The sequence below is a fragment of the Chionomys nivalis genome, chromosome 1 (genome assembly GCF_950005125.1).
Source record: "Chionomys nivalis chromosome 1, mChiNiv1.1, whole genome shotgun sequence".
Taxonomy (NCBI): Eukaryota; Metazoa; Chordata; class Mammalia; order Rodentia; family Cricetidae; genus Chionomys; species Chionomys nivalis.
This window is the reverse complement of record NC_080086.1, coordinates 171,713,788-171,731,912: the sequence shown is the minus strand read 5'-3', so window position 1 is coordinate 171,731,912 and position 18,125 is coordinate 171,713,788. Positions and strand designations below refer to the sequence as shown.

The 18,125-nt window shown below is 39.3% G+C and overlaps 1 protein-coding gene across 2 annotated transcripts in view; it reads left to right on the top strand.

Annotated features, from left to right (window-relative positions):
- The first annotated feature begins 5 nt into the window (after positions 1–5).
- Positions 6–18,125, top strand: part of Mkln1 (muskelin 1) — a 122,668-nt gene continuing 104,548 nt past the window's right edge. The window contains exons 1-2 of one of the 2 annotated variants that reach the window (XM_057762674.1): positions 29–160; positions 14,931–15,072. Coding sequence is in view for 1 of the 2 variants with exons in the window: in XM_057762666.1 (XP_057618649.1) it covers positions 63–160 (98 nt within the window). In the remaining variant the exon portion in view is untranslated. Of the gene's footprint in view, positions 161–14,930; positions 15,073–18,125 lie in introns of both variants that reach the window. The other variant, XM_057762666.1, reaches the window with a different exon arrangement.

Below are 18,125 nucleotides of genomic sequence, written 5' to 3'. Positions count from 1 at the left end.
ACGTCCCCGCCCTCCTCCTGGCGGGGCCGGCGGTCGGTGGCGGCCGCTACGGTGCTGACAAGATGGCGGCTGGCGGGGCTGTTGTTGCGGCGCCCGAGTGCCGGCTTCTGCCCTACGCGCTGCACAAGTGGAGCTCCTTCTCCTCCACCTACCTTCCCGAGTAAGTGCGGGGCCCCGCGCTCGAGCTGTCGGCGCTGCTCGGCGGGAGCGCGGTCGGTCCGAGCGTGCGGCGGAGGGCAGCGGAGCCGAGAGGCCCAGGCTGGGCCTGTGAGGGGGACGCGCGGCCTCCGGAACGGAACGTCTCGGCGCGGCGGCCGAGAGCTCCGGCCTGGCGGGCCGAGGCTGGGGTGAGGGCCCGGGGAGCGAGCTCGGGGCGGCGGCGAGGGAGTTGAGATGGAGCGGAGCTCGGGGTCCAGCGGGCGTGCGGGCCTGCGAGCCGCCCCCGCCGTCAGAGGTGGCCGGGCTCTTCCAGGGCGCCTCGGCCCGTGCAGCCCCGGAGTTCCGGAGCCCGCATTAAAAGTGCTTAGCTCTGCCTGGGCGGTGGGAGAAGTTAGGGAGTCCATCTGCATCCTGGCAGGAACTTGGAGGGCTGGCAGAGGGGTGTCTTTGCTGTGGGGGCTGGAAGTTCGGGGGAAGCTAGAGAAGGAGGGCAGGTCTGGGGGCGTGCTGCTCGCCTTAGGGAACTGCCCGTTCAGCAGAAAGGGCTTCACGAGCAAAACAGGGAACCGATGTATTTTTCTGTTGCTATACAAATAAAATGACTGCATCTCGGGAGTGCACTGAACAATGATCCCCCTCCCCCATTTATATTTTTACAATTCCTCATATTTTTCCAGAGGTAGCTTCTCAGGCAGAACTCTCAAAGTGAAGCTGCCTGTAGAAGAATCTTCCTAGACTGCCAACCTGCCCTCCTACTCACCAGGTCAAGGGTTGCCAATGAGACATTGTAGCCGTGACCCAGCGCAGGCTGCTGACCTGTGGTCTCATCTGGCCGGTTGTGGCCTGGTGATGCCTGCTACATGGCCACATCCCCGATTGATGTTGGAACCCAGCTTTTAATTTGAGGGTGAGCTAGATCAACATCAACCTTCAGTTGAAGTTGCCATGTGGCCGTAGGTACCAGAACCTCTGTTTTTGTTTGCTTTTTGTTTTGGCTAAGTCTTCTTTGACTCCGAAGCTACTTCACATTTTTCTGGGTCTAGGTTAAAGAGTTGGTGGCGTTCCACTACTGCGAATGGCGTTTTTCTTGAGGGAGACTACTTACAGATTAGGTTGGCTGCCCTTCCTTTAAACTTCTGGTGTAGGCACAAGACTTGGAAATCCCAAATCCCATTTGAGTTACCTGTTTTGTATGGGCACGTTAAGGAAGAAAGCATTTCTTTAGAGTTGATCTGGTGGGATAGTGACTTTAATCAGATGCTGATTTGGAGTGGAAGGAACCTGCCGTTGCAGTTAAAATGTAACTGGGAGAAATCCATTCCTATAGGTTTCTTAAGGCCGTTGGAAAAATAGTATGCAATACATATATAACTTGTACTCTCGTTTAGTGTATCTTGTTTAATCTCAGTGACATTTTAAAAATATAGTATAGTTTCTTATTTTAAAGCACTGTAGAGTTTAGTAATCTGAAAACTTTCCTTTGAAGGAGAGTGGTTGAGTGTTAGGCGGCTTGAGATTGAGAATTTTGTCAGGCTAGTTGGTGTGTGCCTACTTTAATTGTAAAATTATTGGTTCTGAATTTATGTTAGTAAGCATGACTGTTATAACTTGAATGATGGGAAGTTTAAGAAAGGAATTGACTTTTTTTTTGAGATGGGGTCTAAATAACCTCCAATAGGGTGAGACAGTAAAAGGTATTATGTGATGTCTTAAGCAGGTGCGAATTTTCTTTTTAAGTGTAGCTAACCATTTGTTGAAATTGTTCACAAAACAGCAAATATTTATTGACAGAAATCTAGGCATTTTGAGGGTGGTGAGATCTTATGTCTTTCATATGCCAGTCTGTATTATGAATACTTCAAGTGTTTAAACTCATTTAATCCATAACAGTTTTTTAAAGACTCTCAAAAAACTGAGCGGTGTAGGAGATGCTTGTAATGCAAGCTCTTAGCAAGCAGAAGTAGGAGAATCAGAAGTTTACCGTCATCCTCAGTTACATAGTAAAGTTAAGGTCAACCTGGGCTGTCTATGTGAGACCTGTGTTGTCCCTCTCTGCGCCACCCCCCCCCCCCCAGATCTCCGTTTTCCAGATGTGGAAACAGACATGGAAAGGCCATTCACCTACGTGAGGCTAGAATCTGGCTCCACAGTCCATGACCCTAACCACTGCTTCTTTACTGCTTTTATACAGATGTTTATATGAGGAATCATAAAAAGAATTCTTCAAGTAAAGGCATTTGTATTTTAGTTAGTTGTTTAAAGACATGTAAAGGTCTAGAGAGTGTTTTCTGTACAACCCAAGTTCAAATCATAGCATGGACAGATTCATATGGCAAGTCTATTACCCTATTGCTCTTGGTGGGGTAGAGACTGGAAGAGCCCTGAGGCTGAGTCCCAACCTACTTCTAGTTCTAGGTTCAGTGAGAGACTCTGACTTTAAGGAACAAGGTGGAGTGTGATAGAGTAGGGTACCTTATGTTCTCCTGGCCTCTCTGGCACACACACTTTTCTGTGCATATATACCACATGTGCAGAGGACTGCCCCACCCCCCACACCATGAAGTCACGGAAGAATTCCAATCTCAGGTTTCTTTCTAGAAAGTCATTTCTCCTTTAACTCTTAAGGTTGATTTGAACCTTAAAATGTTAAAACAAGTCTAGTTAAAGATAGCACTTTTATTTTAAAACTTGGAAACTAATATTGGCCTTTTATTTTCCAGTGTGTTTAATTTGCTTGTATTTTACCTGTTTCTAAAATTTATACCTAATTTGAGAACTAAAGGAGGTACATGTAAGTAATCATTGGTGGAATTGAACATACTACATGTAAAAACATTTTATAGTGATCCCTATTTTTATATGTTTATTGTTGTAGGTTGTGATAATGTTGGCTATAGCTACTCACTGTCCCTGAGATGCTTTTTTAAATATAGTTTTGTTTAATCTTAAGCACAAACCTGCAACGAGTTTCCTGTGTTTTGCAGATGACAAAGCTGAGACAGTATGTAAGATTCTTGCCCACACCATACAGCTTTCCAGAGGCTTGGCAAGCTCTTCTTTAAGCCCACTATTCACTGGCTCTACCAATAACAAGCAGTTATTGTCTTCGGTTCTCTACCAAGCAGTTAGATGAGTTCCTAGACTTAATCTCCGCCCAAACACCAAGATGAATGTGATACATGTGTTACAGCTAGGGAACCTGAGATATGGAGGTTACCCTGCTCAGCTGTGAGGAGGAGGACTCTTGTCCTCAGCTCTCTGACTTCCCTAACAAGTTCCTTTAGCTGCTTCAGTATGCAATGTGATTGTTCTTTGCCTGCAGACAAAATTTGCTCTTAAGTTAGAACAGCGAGGGGTATTTTATATTGGTGTTTATGGTTTTGCTATGAAAACTGAGTCTTTAAAGCTGACTTTACATCTTTGATAATTCCATTGATGGGGAATAATTCTCAAATTTATTTTATTTGAATGCATTAAATAATTTTAATAGTAACATTTGGTTAGGATAGACAAATTTATTTCAGCTCAACTAATTAAAAATGTTCACATTTACAAATAAGTAGGTGTTTTGTTCTCATTGCAGAAATGGAAAAGGTTTGTAGTTAGAATAGTTTTTAAATATCCACAGAAACAAATGTAAATTACCTTAATCCCCCACATGCAGAGATTCCTGCCCATCCTTCAGATACATGATTCCAGGTCTGTCATGCCTGCTTATCTTTTCAGCTTAGTATTTAATGTCCTTTTTCTGCTCTTTAGTATATTTAAGTAAGTATAGCTGAGTATTTCTAATTGAAAACCCATTAGCTCTGAAATCTGAAACTTTTGAGCATCTATGTTTTGGATTTTAGAGCATATGGATTTGGGGACAATTTGGATTTTTAATTTCCGTATTAGAGATTCTTAGTCATCAAAGTCCAAAATTTAAAGAACTCCAAAATCAGAGAGAGATATTCTGTTCCAGTCATTTTGGGTAAGGAATGCTCATTTTATATAATAGACATTTTCCTTATGAGATTAAATATTCTTTTTTTCACTTGCATGGATACATTTATATTCTAGACAATGATTTTTATTTAATTGGTTTCCTATTATTGGGGCATTTAACCTTTTTTTTTTTACTTTTATTTTATTTTTGCTTTTGCTATTCTTTAGTCACTATGAATAGTGAGATTCTTTGTCTGATAATTTTTTTAAAGATAGAGCCTTATGTAGCTTAGTCAATCTTCCAGCTTGCTTTCTAGCTGAGCTTGTCTCGTAGCCCAATCAACCTTGAACTTGCTGTGTAACTGTCTGTCTTTGAACCTCCTGCCTTTTACTCCCAGTTGCTGGGCTTACAAGATGCACCACCACACCTGGCACTGATGAGGCAGAAAAAAAAGGAAACTCCTTAGTTCTGAGTTCCTAGGTGTTGAATGGCTGGATTAAAGGCACTTTAAGCAAGACTATTTGCTGATCTCTGTAGACTGTTGAATTCTGGGTACCTGGGCTAGGTCATTAACATTCTTGGCAATTTAGAATCACATTGTTTCTGTTTTTAATTTTGTTTGATTTTGTTTTATTTTGTTTTGAGGCAGGGTCTCACTATGTAGCTCTGGCTGTTGTGGAACTCACTATGTAGACCAGGCTGGCCTCCAACCCATAGAGATCCTCCTGCCTCTTTCTACCTAGTGTTAGTACTAAAGGTAAGCATCAACATGCCCAGCTTCATTTGTTTTCTGAAACAAGGTCTCACTCTCTAACCCAGGCTGGCATAGAATTTACTGTGTAATCCAGGCTGACTTTCAATTTGAGCCAACATTCTTGCCTTAACCTTTAACTCGAACACTTGGGAAGCAGGGGCAGGTAGATCTCTGCAAGTCTGAAGCCAGCTAGTATACATAATGAGATCCTGTCTATGAAAAAAAATGTAGAGGAACAAATGGCTCTAATTTTGCATTAACTTTTTGGGCATGATACAGGAAGTTCTTGATGTTTCATATGCAGATAATATGTATTTCAATGCTTTATAACCATTCAATTCTACATTTCGGTCATTCAGGAATTACCTTTAGAAATGAGAGATTTCCTGATTTTACTTAAGTCACATTTTTATTTATGGTTTGTGTGTGTGCATGTGCACATGTGTGTCACAATGTGCTTGTGACAATCAGGACAATTTGGGAGTTAGTTCTTTCCATCTTATGTGGGTCTTGGGATTAAATGCAGGTCATAGGTTCGCTGGCTTTTACTGCTGAGCCATCCTGATGGTTTAGAAATGAGAGATTTATAGAATGTTTAAAAAAAATGACCAGTTAAGATCTCTGATTATTGCATATTTATAATACTAGCTATTAAAGTCTGTGAAAAATTATTTTAGAGAAGAAAATTTATAGAACGATTGATCTCTATAGGCTGAATATAGACTATTGATATATTGTCTGAATTACCTCTGAGGGCATACACTGTGGATCTTGAGATGGTCAGGCTTGTTGGCAAGCCCCTTGACCTGCTGAGTACTCTACCCTCACACCTTCACAATCTTTTTGGAGACAGGGTCTGTCTTATTAGGCTAGGTTGGTGAACTGCTGGGGTGGATCTACCTCTCTGCCCCTCAGCGCTGCCACCTCTGCTTTCCATGCGTGTGCATGTGCAGGGATCTGAACTTCAGAGCTTCCTCACGCTGTGTAGTAATAGTTTGCCAGTGAGCCGTCTCCCCATTTTTTAATGTGGTAGGTGGTTTCTGTTTCTTTTTGCTTTGTTTTGCCATTTATTTATGCTTTCTTTATTTGAATGTTTTAGAGTTTTTATAAGTTTTCTTTTGTCAGTTTTATTGTTATTTTCTTTTTAATGGTATTATAAATAGAATTATTTTCTTTTAAAAAATTGATTAGGGACTGGAGGGATGGCTCAGTGGTTAAAACCACTCATTGTTCTTCCAGAGGACCCAAGTTCAATCCCCAATAACCACCTGTATACTACACCTTCTTTTGGCCCCTGTGGTAACTTACTCTCAGATAACGTACAAACATATACAAACATATATACACATAATGAAAAAATTAAAAAATTTTTAATGAAATTCTTTGGCAATTTCACATATGCATATGATGTTTCTGTTTTTTCTTATCACCCTTCTCCAACAAATCCCTTTCCCATACTTATGTCTTTCTTTGGTATTGCATGGTGGCCCACTAATGTAATAGTTTTTGTTTTGCCTTTAATATTGGCATTCTTTGGAAAAGCAGTTTTCTCATCAGCAGACTTTAGGATAATACTTCTCTCAGAAAGATCATTTGTTTATAAGCCCCATGACTTATAAAAATCCTTCAAATAAAAATAATGGTTGTTTATGTATGCATATGTATATATATTCATATACATGTGTATATGTGTGCTACAGGTAAAAAGAATGCAGTTTATTTAAATAATCTTTTGTTTATGATAAAATAAATGTTACCCACTAAGAATTATCCATCTTTTAAGATATACAGAAGGAAAGTCACTTTTATCTTCATATGGAATTGATTTGAGTGACCTGAAATCTGCCCCTATAAAGTTGCAAAGTAGCAACTAAGTGAGATGCCCTAGCCTAATATACTTTGGATGACAGGTAATGAGAACTGGAAAATGAGGCTATTAGTTCTAATATATATGTTGAAGATTGTAGGATTTTCTGTTTGTATGGATTAGCAGCCCCTTAAGTTTAATTTTTTTAACCATTTAACCATAACATAATCCAGATTTTACTTTCATTTATCCTTTGGCTAGAATTTTGTCTTCATTTTCTGTTCCCCCTAATGGATTATGTTTATATTGACCAGGCTGGTCTCTCTTCAACACCTGTGTTCAAGCAAGTTCCCTGCCTCAGTGTCCTGTTTGTGCCACTGTGCCTGGCTTTCTTGTTTAATGTTGAGTTGAGGATCTTCTATTTATTTACTTTTTAATATTTTGTTTTCTGTCTGTCTTGTCTTATCTTTCTTTTTTCTTTTTTTCTTTTTGGAGACAAGGTCTCACTATTTTAGCTTTGGCTGGCTGACCTGGAATGCATTATGTAGACCAGGCTGGCCTTGAACTCAAATCCACCTACCTCTGGCTCCTGAGTGCTGGATTAAAGGTGCATCACCACACCAGGCTCTGTAGCTATCTTTTTTACGTTGAATTATTAGCTTTGCTAAGAACATACTCTGAATAACCTCATACCTTTGCTGAGACTAGTTTTATGGCTCAGTATTTTCATAAATTTATGTACTCTTGAAAAGACTTTATTCTGTTACAGACTGTCTTTCTTGTATGTTTCAAAAGTCATATTTGTGAATTTTACTGTTCAAATGTTCTGTAATCTATTGGGTTTTTTTTTAATTAAGTTTTATTATTTTGTGTGTTTGTATGGTGTGTGTGCCATGGCCTGCAGGGAGGTCAGAGGACAACTGTGGAGTCTATTTCCTCCTTGACCTTTACCTGGGTTTCTGACCTCAATCTTGGGTCACTAGGCAGGAGCTGTAGGTGACTTTAAATGTTAGCCGTTTTGCCGCCTTGCTTCTTTTTCTTTTTTTTCTTTTTCCCCTTAGAGCATAGGTGATTGAACCCAGGCCCTGTGTGTGCTAGGTACATACTCTTTCATTAAACTACATTCCAGCTTTACTGATTTTTAATTTTTTCTCCTTTTCATTACAGAGAGGTATACCTCAGGGTGATTCTGTGATTATGAATCTGCATTTTTCCTTTTATTTCTTCAAGTACTGTATGTTTTGAAGTTATGTGACTAGATGCATATGAACTTATAGCTTTATCTCTCTAGCAAATTGGGCCTTTGAATGGGTATAACATGCCCCTTTTTTATCTCTAATAATACTTTGTGCTTCCTGCTTTTGAAATCTACTTAGTACGGTTTCATCTGCATTATTTGGGTTGCTGTTTGTTGGGTGTAAGCTTTACTTAGGTTTTCCTTGGTGATGCTAGTGATTGGAACCCAAGACTTCATGCGTGCTAGAGCTACTTGTCCAGCCCTCCTCTTACTGTGCATGTTTTGTGTTTTCATATTTGAGGTCTATTTCTTTTTAACAACACACAGATTTTTCAGAATTAAGATTGTTCATCATTTATTTAGAAAGAGAATTTAAATGAATGAGAGAGAGTGTGAGTGTATTTATTTGTGTACACATACCATGGAATATACGTGGACATCAGAGGACAAATTTCAGGAGTTGGTTCTTTTCATCCACTGTGTAGATTTCACGAATTAAAATCAAGTCATCGGTCTTGGTGGCAAGTACCTTTACCCACCGAGCCATCTTACTGTCCCAAGATTTGAGTATTTTATCTTACTATTAAATTAGAGCTAGCTCAGATTCCTCTTTCCTCCTGCATATTGAAAAGATTATGTTGCAGGCCTTTTTCTGTGATTGCAGGCCTGTGTGCTCGCTCATCTTAGCATTGTCTAAGCATCTGCTTACTAACAATTACTTAGTTGTGTTTTGCTTTTGGTTTTGTTGATCTATAAATCTTTTTTGAGACTTGTTTTTTGTAAGGTCTAGAATTGAAATTTAATCTTTTTTATAAATATGTGTTATTTTTCCATTCCTGTAACATGATTTCATGTTAATTGTACTTTTAATTTAAACATTTGTGGCAACTATATTAAGTCATGTTTAGAGGGGAGACAGTTGGGTTTAGTGTCAGTCTTTTGGCTTATGACTATTAGTATTTAATACTTTAAGAATATCCTTACATTCCTTTACTGTGACTAGTATATCTTATTAAGATTGTGACTGTGGTGGTGAGAATGGCCCTCCAAGGCTCACATAGTTGAATGTTTGGTTCCCAGTCGGTGAACTGTTTAGGAATGATTAGGAGGTGTGTCTTTGTTGGAGGAATGTGTCACTGGAGCTTCCATGGCAGCTCTCTCTCTCTCTCTCTCTTTCTCTCTCTCTCTGCCTCTCTGCCTCTCTCCCTGCCTCCCTCCCTCCAACTTTACTGCTCCGGTACCATGCTTGCCTACCTACTGCCATGCTCCTTATTAATGATGGTCTTGGACTCATCCTCTGAAACTGTAAGCAATCCCCCAGTTAAATACTTTCCTTTATAAGTTGTTGCAGTGGTATTTTATTTATATTTTAACAAATGAAGCTTGCCTGAAGATCAGAGTGCAGAGCTATAGGTGGTGGTACACACCTTTAATCCCAGTAGTCCAGAGAAAAAGGGATCTCTGTTAGTTCAAGGCTACCCTGGGCTACACAAGACCAAATCTGTCTGAAAGAGAAACAGAGCTCAGACAAAGGTGATCCCTGCGCTTCAGATACCATGCCTTTAATCCCAGCACTAGCGAGGTGGAGAGAGAAGTGATGGGGCTGGGTAGATAAGGCAGGAGGAGAGAAGAGCTCAGTGTGGTCTGAGGTTTGTTGGAGACAGAGGCAGCCTGAGGATAGGATCATGCTTTTGGTCTGAGTATTGGTAGAGGTGAGAGTTCTCGATGGTTGGCTGCTTTGCTTTTCTGATCTCTCAGCTCTCACCCCCGAGTACTACAAGTTGCCTTGGTTATGGTGTCTCTTCACAGCAGAGAAAAGTAACAAAGACAGGTACTTAGTATTATCACCTTGCGTTTGTTGTAAAAGAAATGGACTTATGTAAAGAAAACTGATATTTTTTAACACCTTTAGGTGTGATACCCTTACTTTTCATTGTTCACTTTGCCCCATTTCCCATTTTCATTTAGGTAGCTTTCATTAGAAGAACCATAAGACTTAACTCCTATTCTTCAAATGTCACTTAAAATGCTTTTTTTACTAGGACATTGTCTACTCCCCTCTTCTCCATAATTCTGGTAGCTATCCCCCACCTTTATGGTTGAGTACTTGATAACAATATGTACCTATTTGATAGATCATGTATTATAGTTTTCAGCCATGTACTTACTTGTCTGGTTACTTACTTAATAGTTATCCCCTTCAACTGGGCCGTGAGCTTCATAGGGAGTAAGGTATGCTCCCCCACCATTGTATCTAAGCATAATGTTTATTAGTATTCGAATAGATGAGTGAATTAACAAGACATTTTTAATTACAGTTTTCTTTCTAAGGGTAATTTTGGTTTGGCACTGGAACATCATGTTGACATGTTCAAAACAGAAAATAATTTATTTTAAATGTCTTAAATGGTTTTCAGCAAAGTCTGGGAGTATCTTAAATGAAATGGTCAAGAATTTAATTGGAAGAACTTGGAATGGAGTGTTTCTTATCTGTGTCTTTGAGACTTTTATTATGAAGTTACTAAAATTTTTAAAGACAATATTTCTAATAAGACCTTAAAATTTCAGTTCAGTTTAATGCAAAATTTGATTTGCCTAATAATAGTTTCAAGGATACTACCAATATTTTGATTGATTTTAGGATATGATTTCTTCTAGTTTCTTGATTATAAGTATTTTTAGGGTTTTTTAATATAATGTTAAGGTACAATTTATGTACAATATATTTTAGCTACTTAAAATAACCAAATCAGTGGCTTTTAATATATTCAGAGATAAATGCAACTATTATTGTAGTTATTTTACCATGTTTTTGTAGTTGCTATGAAGAATAGTCCCCTTCCACTGTCCTTCTGTCCATAAGTAGTTACTAAGTACTCTTTGTCCCTGCAGATTTTTTTATTCCAGGTCTTTCATATAGATGGGATGATGAAATGCATTTTTTTGTGACTAGCTTCTTCTGCTTACAGTGCTGCTTTTAAAGTTCATGCATACTATATCATGTGTCTGTGCCATATCTATTTCCTGTCTGCTATTATGAATGTGTAAAGATGTGAAAGTAATATGAATGTGCATTCATTACTTGATGGGCGTTTGGGTTATATATACTTCTTAGACATTATGAACAAGGTTTCAATAAACATTGTTTAATGTGAAGATTTTTTACGTGAACTTAATGTTTTCATTTTTTCCACATGTGCCTAGGAGTAGAATTTCTGGCGTTAACTGTTTGGGGAATGGTCAGATTTTTTTTTATCAGTTCTTTTTCTTCCCCCTTTCTTATTGAAGAAGTGCCTAAAAACCATTAGTTATTTTAAAATAATATATTTAAATCGATTAAAATAACTCAATAAATGAAAACCCTATATTGAAAATGACCACATGGGCTTAGATTAATTTGCTGTTAAACTCAGTTGTACTAATTTTTGTGGTAGGATAGTCTTTTATCTTCCTTTATTTTTGTTGAGAATGTATATGTCTACATATTTACTCTGTACTTTCATCCTTGGCTATATTTGCTCCTATCTATTATTGTGCATACTTTACATGTACACATATATGCATAACACACTTGATTTGTGCTTAGAAAATTGACTTTTAGAATTATATTATTTAAGGCTGGGCATGGTGACACACACCTTTAATCCCAGCACTTGTGAGGCAAAGATAGATCTCTGTGAGTCTGAGGCCAGCTTGCTCTGTATAATTACTTTCAGGTCTATATAGTAGCCATCCAAAGCTACATAGAGAAACCCTGTCTCAAACAAAAATTATATTATTTACATATAAATATGAATAAGCTATTTTTGAAAGGTATGAAACATGTTTATTAACTCTCCTCATATAAACTGAAGCATAGATTTTTAAAGTGCTGAAAATAACTTCTAATTTCTCTCAGCTTAGAATTTTGAATAGTTGAAAATTCATACATCTATGACTTTGGCATTTGTTGAAGTTTTGATTTTCAGCAGGCTGTGATACTCTGGATGATAGATTAAACACAGATTTTGAAAAATATTTTTATTGCTATATTATGAGTTACAATTAGAGCTTTTCAGATTTTTGGCTATCTTTACCACAAAGTATAGGGTACTTTACTGACTTCTGGGTAATACTTAAGGAGGTAAGAATATCTGATTATGCTGTAGCCATTGTTTTTCAGTAGAGTGACGTAGTTGAAAGTAGTAAAGGCTAAGTTTAGAGTTTCAGTTGGATTAATATTGGCAGGCTTTTATAGTTCTATTCCATACATTCTTATATAATACAGGGAGTGAAATAACAAGTAAAGTAAAATTGCAAAAATGAGCACTGAACTATAAAGATGGCAGGCAGTCTGTAGAAAATAAAATGGTTACTAGGTGTCTCACGCTCCATGTCTTAGAGATTTTATTGCTGTGAAGAGACACCATGACCACAGCAACTCTTATAATGAAGACATTTAATTGGGATGGCTTGCTTCCAGTTTCAGAGGTTTAGTCCATTATCATGCCTGGGAGCATGGGTGTGTGTAGGGGCAGAAGTTGTGCTGGAACTAAGAATCCTACATCTTGCAGGCAGCAGTAAGTCAACTGAGACACTAGGTCGTATCCTGAGCATAGGAATCCTCAAAGTCTACCCCACAGTGACACACAGTGACACACTTCCTCTGACAAGGCCACACTACTCTAACAAAGTCCCACTCCCTTTGGGGGCCATTTTCTTTCGAACATGGTAACATTCCACTCCCTGGCCCCCAAAGACTTATAGCCATATCATAGTGCAAAATAATGCATTCAGTCCAACTTCAAAAGCCCCTCTTAGTCAGTAAAGTCCAAAGTCTCTTCTGAGACTTAAGCAATCTTTTAACTGCAGCCTTCTGTAAAATCAAAATCAAAAAGCAGATCACATATTTCCAACATACAGTGGCACAGGATACCGTTTCAAAACATAGGGAAGGGTGCATAGTGAGAAAATATTAGACCAAAGGAAGACCAAAAACCAGCTGGGCAAACTCTGAACTTTGCATCTCCATGTCTGATGTCAGAACACTCTTCAGATCCCCAACTCAGTTCAGGTTTGACTGTAACATACTTCTTTCTCTTGGATTGGTTCCACTCCCTGTTGGCAGCTCTCCTTTGGTATGTCTAACATCTTGGGTTCTCTAAAGGCTATCCAGGCTTCAACTTCACAGCTTCACGCAATGACCTCTCTATTAGGTATCTGTTTCAGGGACGCCCCGACACATGCCTGCCCTCAGCAGCTTTATTTTATAACTCCTTTCTTCTATCTTTAACTCTAAAGCCAGAACAACCTAGCCAAAGATGCCAAATTCTGTGGCTTACTGGGCCTGGAACATGACCCCCTCATTCAATTACATCTTCACCAGCTTTCTGTCTTTCACAGTCTAAGGCTGGCTGTCCTGAAACTTGTTCTGTAGACCAGGCTGGCCTCAAACTCAGAGATCTGACAGCCTCTGCCTCCCAGTGCTGGGATTAAAGGTGTGCCCCCTACACTGGCGCCCCCTACACTGGCTCTAAGCTTTTCTTTAGTTTGTTTCCACAAGTTAGAAATTTAGCTGGGTGGGATCTTGCCCTGAGGTCACCACTCCCTTTATTCGATTTCTTTATTTATCTCCTTGAACACAGGGTTGATGTGGGATTCCCTCTGTTTGCTGTGAATATGTTTTCTTACCATTAGTTAATAATGAAGCTCCTTTGACTTATGGAAGAGCAGAATGTAGCTGGGTGGGAAAACTAAACTGAATGTAGGGACAAAGAAGGCGGAGTCAGGCAGATGCCTTGTAGCCACCCAAAAAGCAAGATGTGAGGTAACAAACCACGTGCCTCATGGTAAAATATAAAATAAAATCATCATGCAGCACACAAGCCCTAATCTGCCGCTCAGCGTGCTGCGCAGCCTGGAAATGTGTGTGTATGATGGGCTCTCCTGTCTGTGCCTGCCTAGCAGCCCTGATCCACCCGCTTGCCTAGGCAGGGAGTGCTGAGCCGCAGGCACACTCTTAGCTACTTTCCTCCTAACCCAGAGTGGGCAGGCAAATGAGCATCAGACCTGAAGTGGGTGGCGGGCCACACGGGTTAGCCCCAAATGTTGGGTGCCAGATGTAGCTAGAAGTGCTCTCCATCCTGCTTGTTCCCCTAGACTGGGTTTTCTTCACACATCTGTTACTGAAGCCACTCTGGTGCCTAATATTTATTACATGCTGTTTGGTCTATTATTAGCTTAGGCTTCTTATTAACTAACTCTTACATCTTAAATTAACAAATTTCTATTATTTTATGCTTTACCACTCCTGCAAAGCCACATCTCCTAATAGTGCCATTCTCTTTGGGGGTTCAGGGGGTCGTTTTCTTTCAAACATGCCTGGAGTGTTTTGTTTTTGTTTTTTGTTTTTTTTTTTTTGAGTCCTTTTTATGAATCTAGTGGAGGGAAGTGGGAACCCATGACTGATAAATGGGCGGCTGTATAAGTTTGGGAGATCTGCATGTGTGTGTTGTAAATGTATCTCATGATTTTAAGCTTATGGATGCTTTATGGTAAACAAGAATTTTTCCTGACAGGTCATCACAAGTACAGGGTGGCATTGGCTGCACTTGCACCAGTGCCAGTCTAAGCTAACCTTTTTTCTTTCTTTCTACCAGGATGTGCCTGACCATAAATTACCCACTGGAGAGGCGGTGCCAGGTGTTGCCTTATTGAAAAGGGGCAGACAAAACTATTTTTTTTGTGACCTAGAGGTGCTCTAGGTCACTGGGCTGTCCTTGGACTTGTCTGTCTCAACATATTGGCTGGCTTGTTAGGACTATCATAGCACATATGCCTTGAACTAGTCTTATTTTAAAGATTTATTTTTATCTATGTCTGTGTGTTTGTGAATGTGTGACACATTTGTGCTGGTGCTAGTGCTATTATAAAACAGAAGAGGGCCTCAGATCTGGAGCTGGAGTTACAAAACAGTTGTATGTCACCAGACGTGGGTACAGGAAACCGAACTTGGGTCTTCTGGAAAAGCAGCAAGCACTTTTTAACCACAGATTCATCTTTCTAGCCCTTAAACTATATTTGCTGGTGGAAAGATTGATGGCTCCCTTGTCTAAAAGTTGAGCAAGGATGTTGGTTATTCACCTATAATAATCTTGACTTCAAAGTCATCTATCTCACTGAATTGCTCACTTCTCTATAATTTGAAGGTAAGTAAAGCACTCTAAATTTATGTACTCTATTTATAACATGATATGCCTGCCATATGACCCTCTAAGTGGTTGATGAGGAAAGCATGAACATTTTATATGCCTTAGGAAATTACTCCCTTATTTTTTGAAGACTTGTTGCAATAAACTAATAGGAAAAAGACCTACTATTTTATAAATATGCAAAAGGGAAAAGTCAACTCTTGGAGAAAACTATTGTGATTATTTACTACCCCAGCATAATATATGTACTTCCTTTTCTATAGAGAAGGAGGAAATGGGGAATGTCAATCATTTTAGGAAAATGCTAATGATTTTTAATGGAACTCAGTGAACTTGGAGAACATACTGTGTCCTGTGACAAAGTCTGCTGGGCCTATAGAACAGACAGAGGTTTGTAAATAATTCTTTATGGGCTTGAAATACAGGACAAGTTGTATTTGAATGCCTAGATATGTGGACAGAGTTCAGTCTTTGTCTCTGTGATAAGAATTTAGTGTCCCCTAATTAGTGAGATTTCAGTGAGAGACTGAAGGCAGTTGTGTTCCCTTTTGCAGATCCAGTCAGGGTGGGAAGCTGGTGGATGTGGCAGAAAGCCTCTCTGTGTACTGGGAAGGGTAAAACAAAGTCAGAGGGACCTTGACTCTGACATATGTTCTTTAGCTTTTCGGCCTGTTAAAGTTCCAGGCATTTCTCAGCCCCTACACAGTTAACAAGCTCTGCCCAGTCCTCAGTGAATATGATCTAGTTATGGATCTATTTAATTTTATATGAGCAGACCTGTAGAATGGCTTTTAAAAGAGCCTATTACTCATTGACACATTTAGGAAAAGTCTTGGCTCAGTGGGCAAAGGTACTTGCTGTACCAGCCTGATAGCCTGAGAACGCATGAAGGACAAAACTGACTCCACAGTTGTCCTATTACCTCCACACACAGGATGTAGCCCATTCATGTCCCACTGTTATGTGACATGGGAGGGTCTTCTGTTTTGTGTTGACTTCATTCGTTAATAAAGAAACTGCCTTGGCCATTTGATAGGCTAGCCCTTAGGTGGGTGGAGTAGACAGAACAGAATGCTGGGAGAAAGAGGGAAGTGAGGCAATCGCCATGCCTCTCCCTCTGGGTCAGACACCATGGAGCCAGCCACCAGGTCAGACATGCTGAATCTTTCCCGGTAAGCCACCACCTTGTGGTGCTACATAGATTATTAGAAATGGGTTAATCAAGATGTGAGAATTAGCCAATAAGAGGCTGAAACTAATGGGCTAGGCAGTATTTAAATGAATACAATCTGTGTGTTGTTATTTCTGGGGCTAAGCTAGCTGTGTGGGAGCCGGGCAGGAGGAAAAGCAGGCCTGCCCACAGCTCCATCTACAGTTATGCATGTATGTATATACATAAGTAAAAATGTTTTACAAGACAGCAGATAAGTCTAGCTCTTGAAATTTTACTTGAAAGCTATCACAAAATTCAGACAAAAAGGTTTTATGGTTGGTTGTCTCCCCAGTGGTAAGGTTTAGTATATGGTTTTGAAAATTTTAATGTTTTTAAGATAAGAATAGTCAATAAATGGGTTGGAGAGATGGTTCAGTAGTTAAGAGCCATGGCTGCTCTTACAGAGGTTCTGAGTTCAAGTCCCAGCAACCACATGGGGACTTACAACCATCTATAATGAGATCTGGTGACCTCTTCTGGCATGCACGCATACTGAATACAGTAAACAAGCAAACAAACAAATCTTTTTAAAAATGATAGTTAATATTGTTGGGCAGAGGCTGCCAACTAGCCCTCTAACATGTTCTGCTTCACCAAAGCCAGCAAGAGAGAGCCTGTTAGTAAGATCTAAATCACACTTATGTATCCGAGGTTTAGAAATGACACTACATCACTGTTGCTCTGTTCTATTGGTTTGAAATAAGTCACTAGGCCATTCCTACACTAGGGACCGATTATGTTAAGGTAGGATTATCAACAAGTAGAAATCCTTTGGAGCCTTCTCTGAATTGCTGGTCTAGAGATGTTTACTTCTTATAATTTCTTTGATGTTACTTAATAGATTTAACAATGATGTTTTAATAACAATTGCTGTTTCCATGTACAGCTTTCTGTTTTTGTTGTTTGAATCAGAATATAAACACTCATTCTATTGTTATGTCCCTTTAAAATTCTTTTATCAAGAAGAGTTTTCCCATCTTTTTGCCATTTTTCTTCAACCCGCTGATTTTTTTAGAATTTATTTTTAAGACAGGGTCTCATGTATCCAGCGATGTCCCAGACTCATTATCTATCAAGGATGACCTGGAACTTCTGATTCTTTTGCTCTCACCTTCATAATGCTGGGAACACAGGTGTATGCTACCATTTCTGGTTTATTGGGTGTTAAAAATTGAACTTGGACTGGGCGGTAGTGGTGCACACCTTTAATCCTAGCACTTGGGAGGAGGCAGGCAGATCTCCGTGAGTTCGAGGCCAGCCTGGTCTACAAGAGCGAGTTCCGGGACAGGCTCCAAAGCTACAGAAAAACTGTCTTGAAAAATCAAAAAAAATTAAAAAAAAAAGAAAGAAAACAAAAATGTTATGGTTATATCACTAACTTGATACCCAGTTGTATTAATTTACTTCTATTTGTTGTCAGGTTTTTTTCATTTGGAGATAGTTGTTTTAGTTTCAGTTTTTAGAGATTCTCTTGTTTTTTTCTTCTTTGTTTATAAATGTAAAAAATATTTCCATGGTTTCAAATTAAGAAAAAAATTAGATCTATTTTATTTTTACATATATGAGCATTTTGCCTGAATGTATGTGTCATGCACTTACTTGTGAAGAGGGGATGAGGGTGTTGGGTCCCTTGGAATTGAAGTTAGGGATTGTTTTTGAGACACCACGTTGGGGCTTGGGGACCCAACCTGTGTCCTCTCCAAGAACAATATGTACTTTTATTCTAGAAGCCATCTGCCCATCCCCTATGGTTTCGAATTTTAAACTGTACTTCTTCATTTCTGTCCCTTCAGCACTTTTTATTCCTTCTAGTATGAATAGCCATTTTTATTAGTTT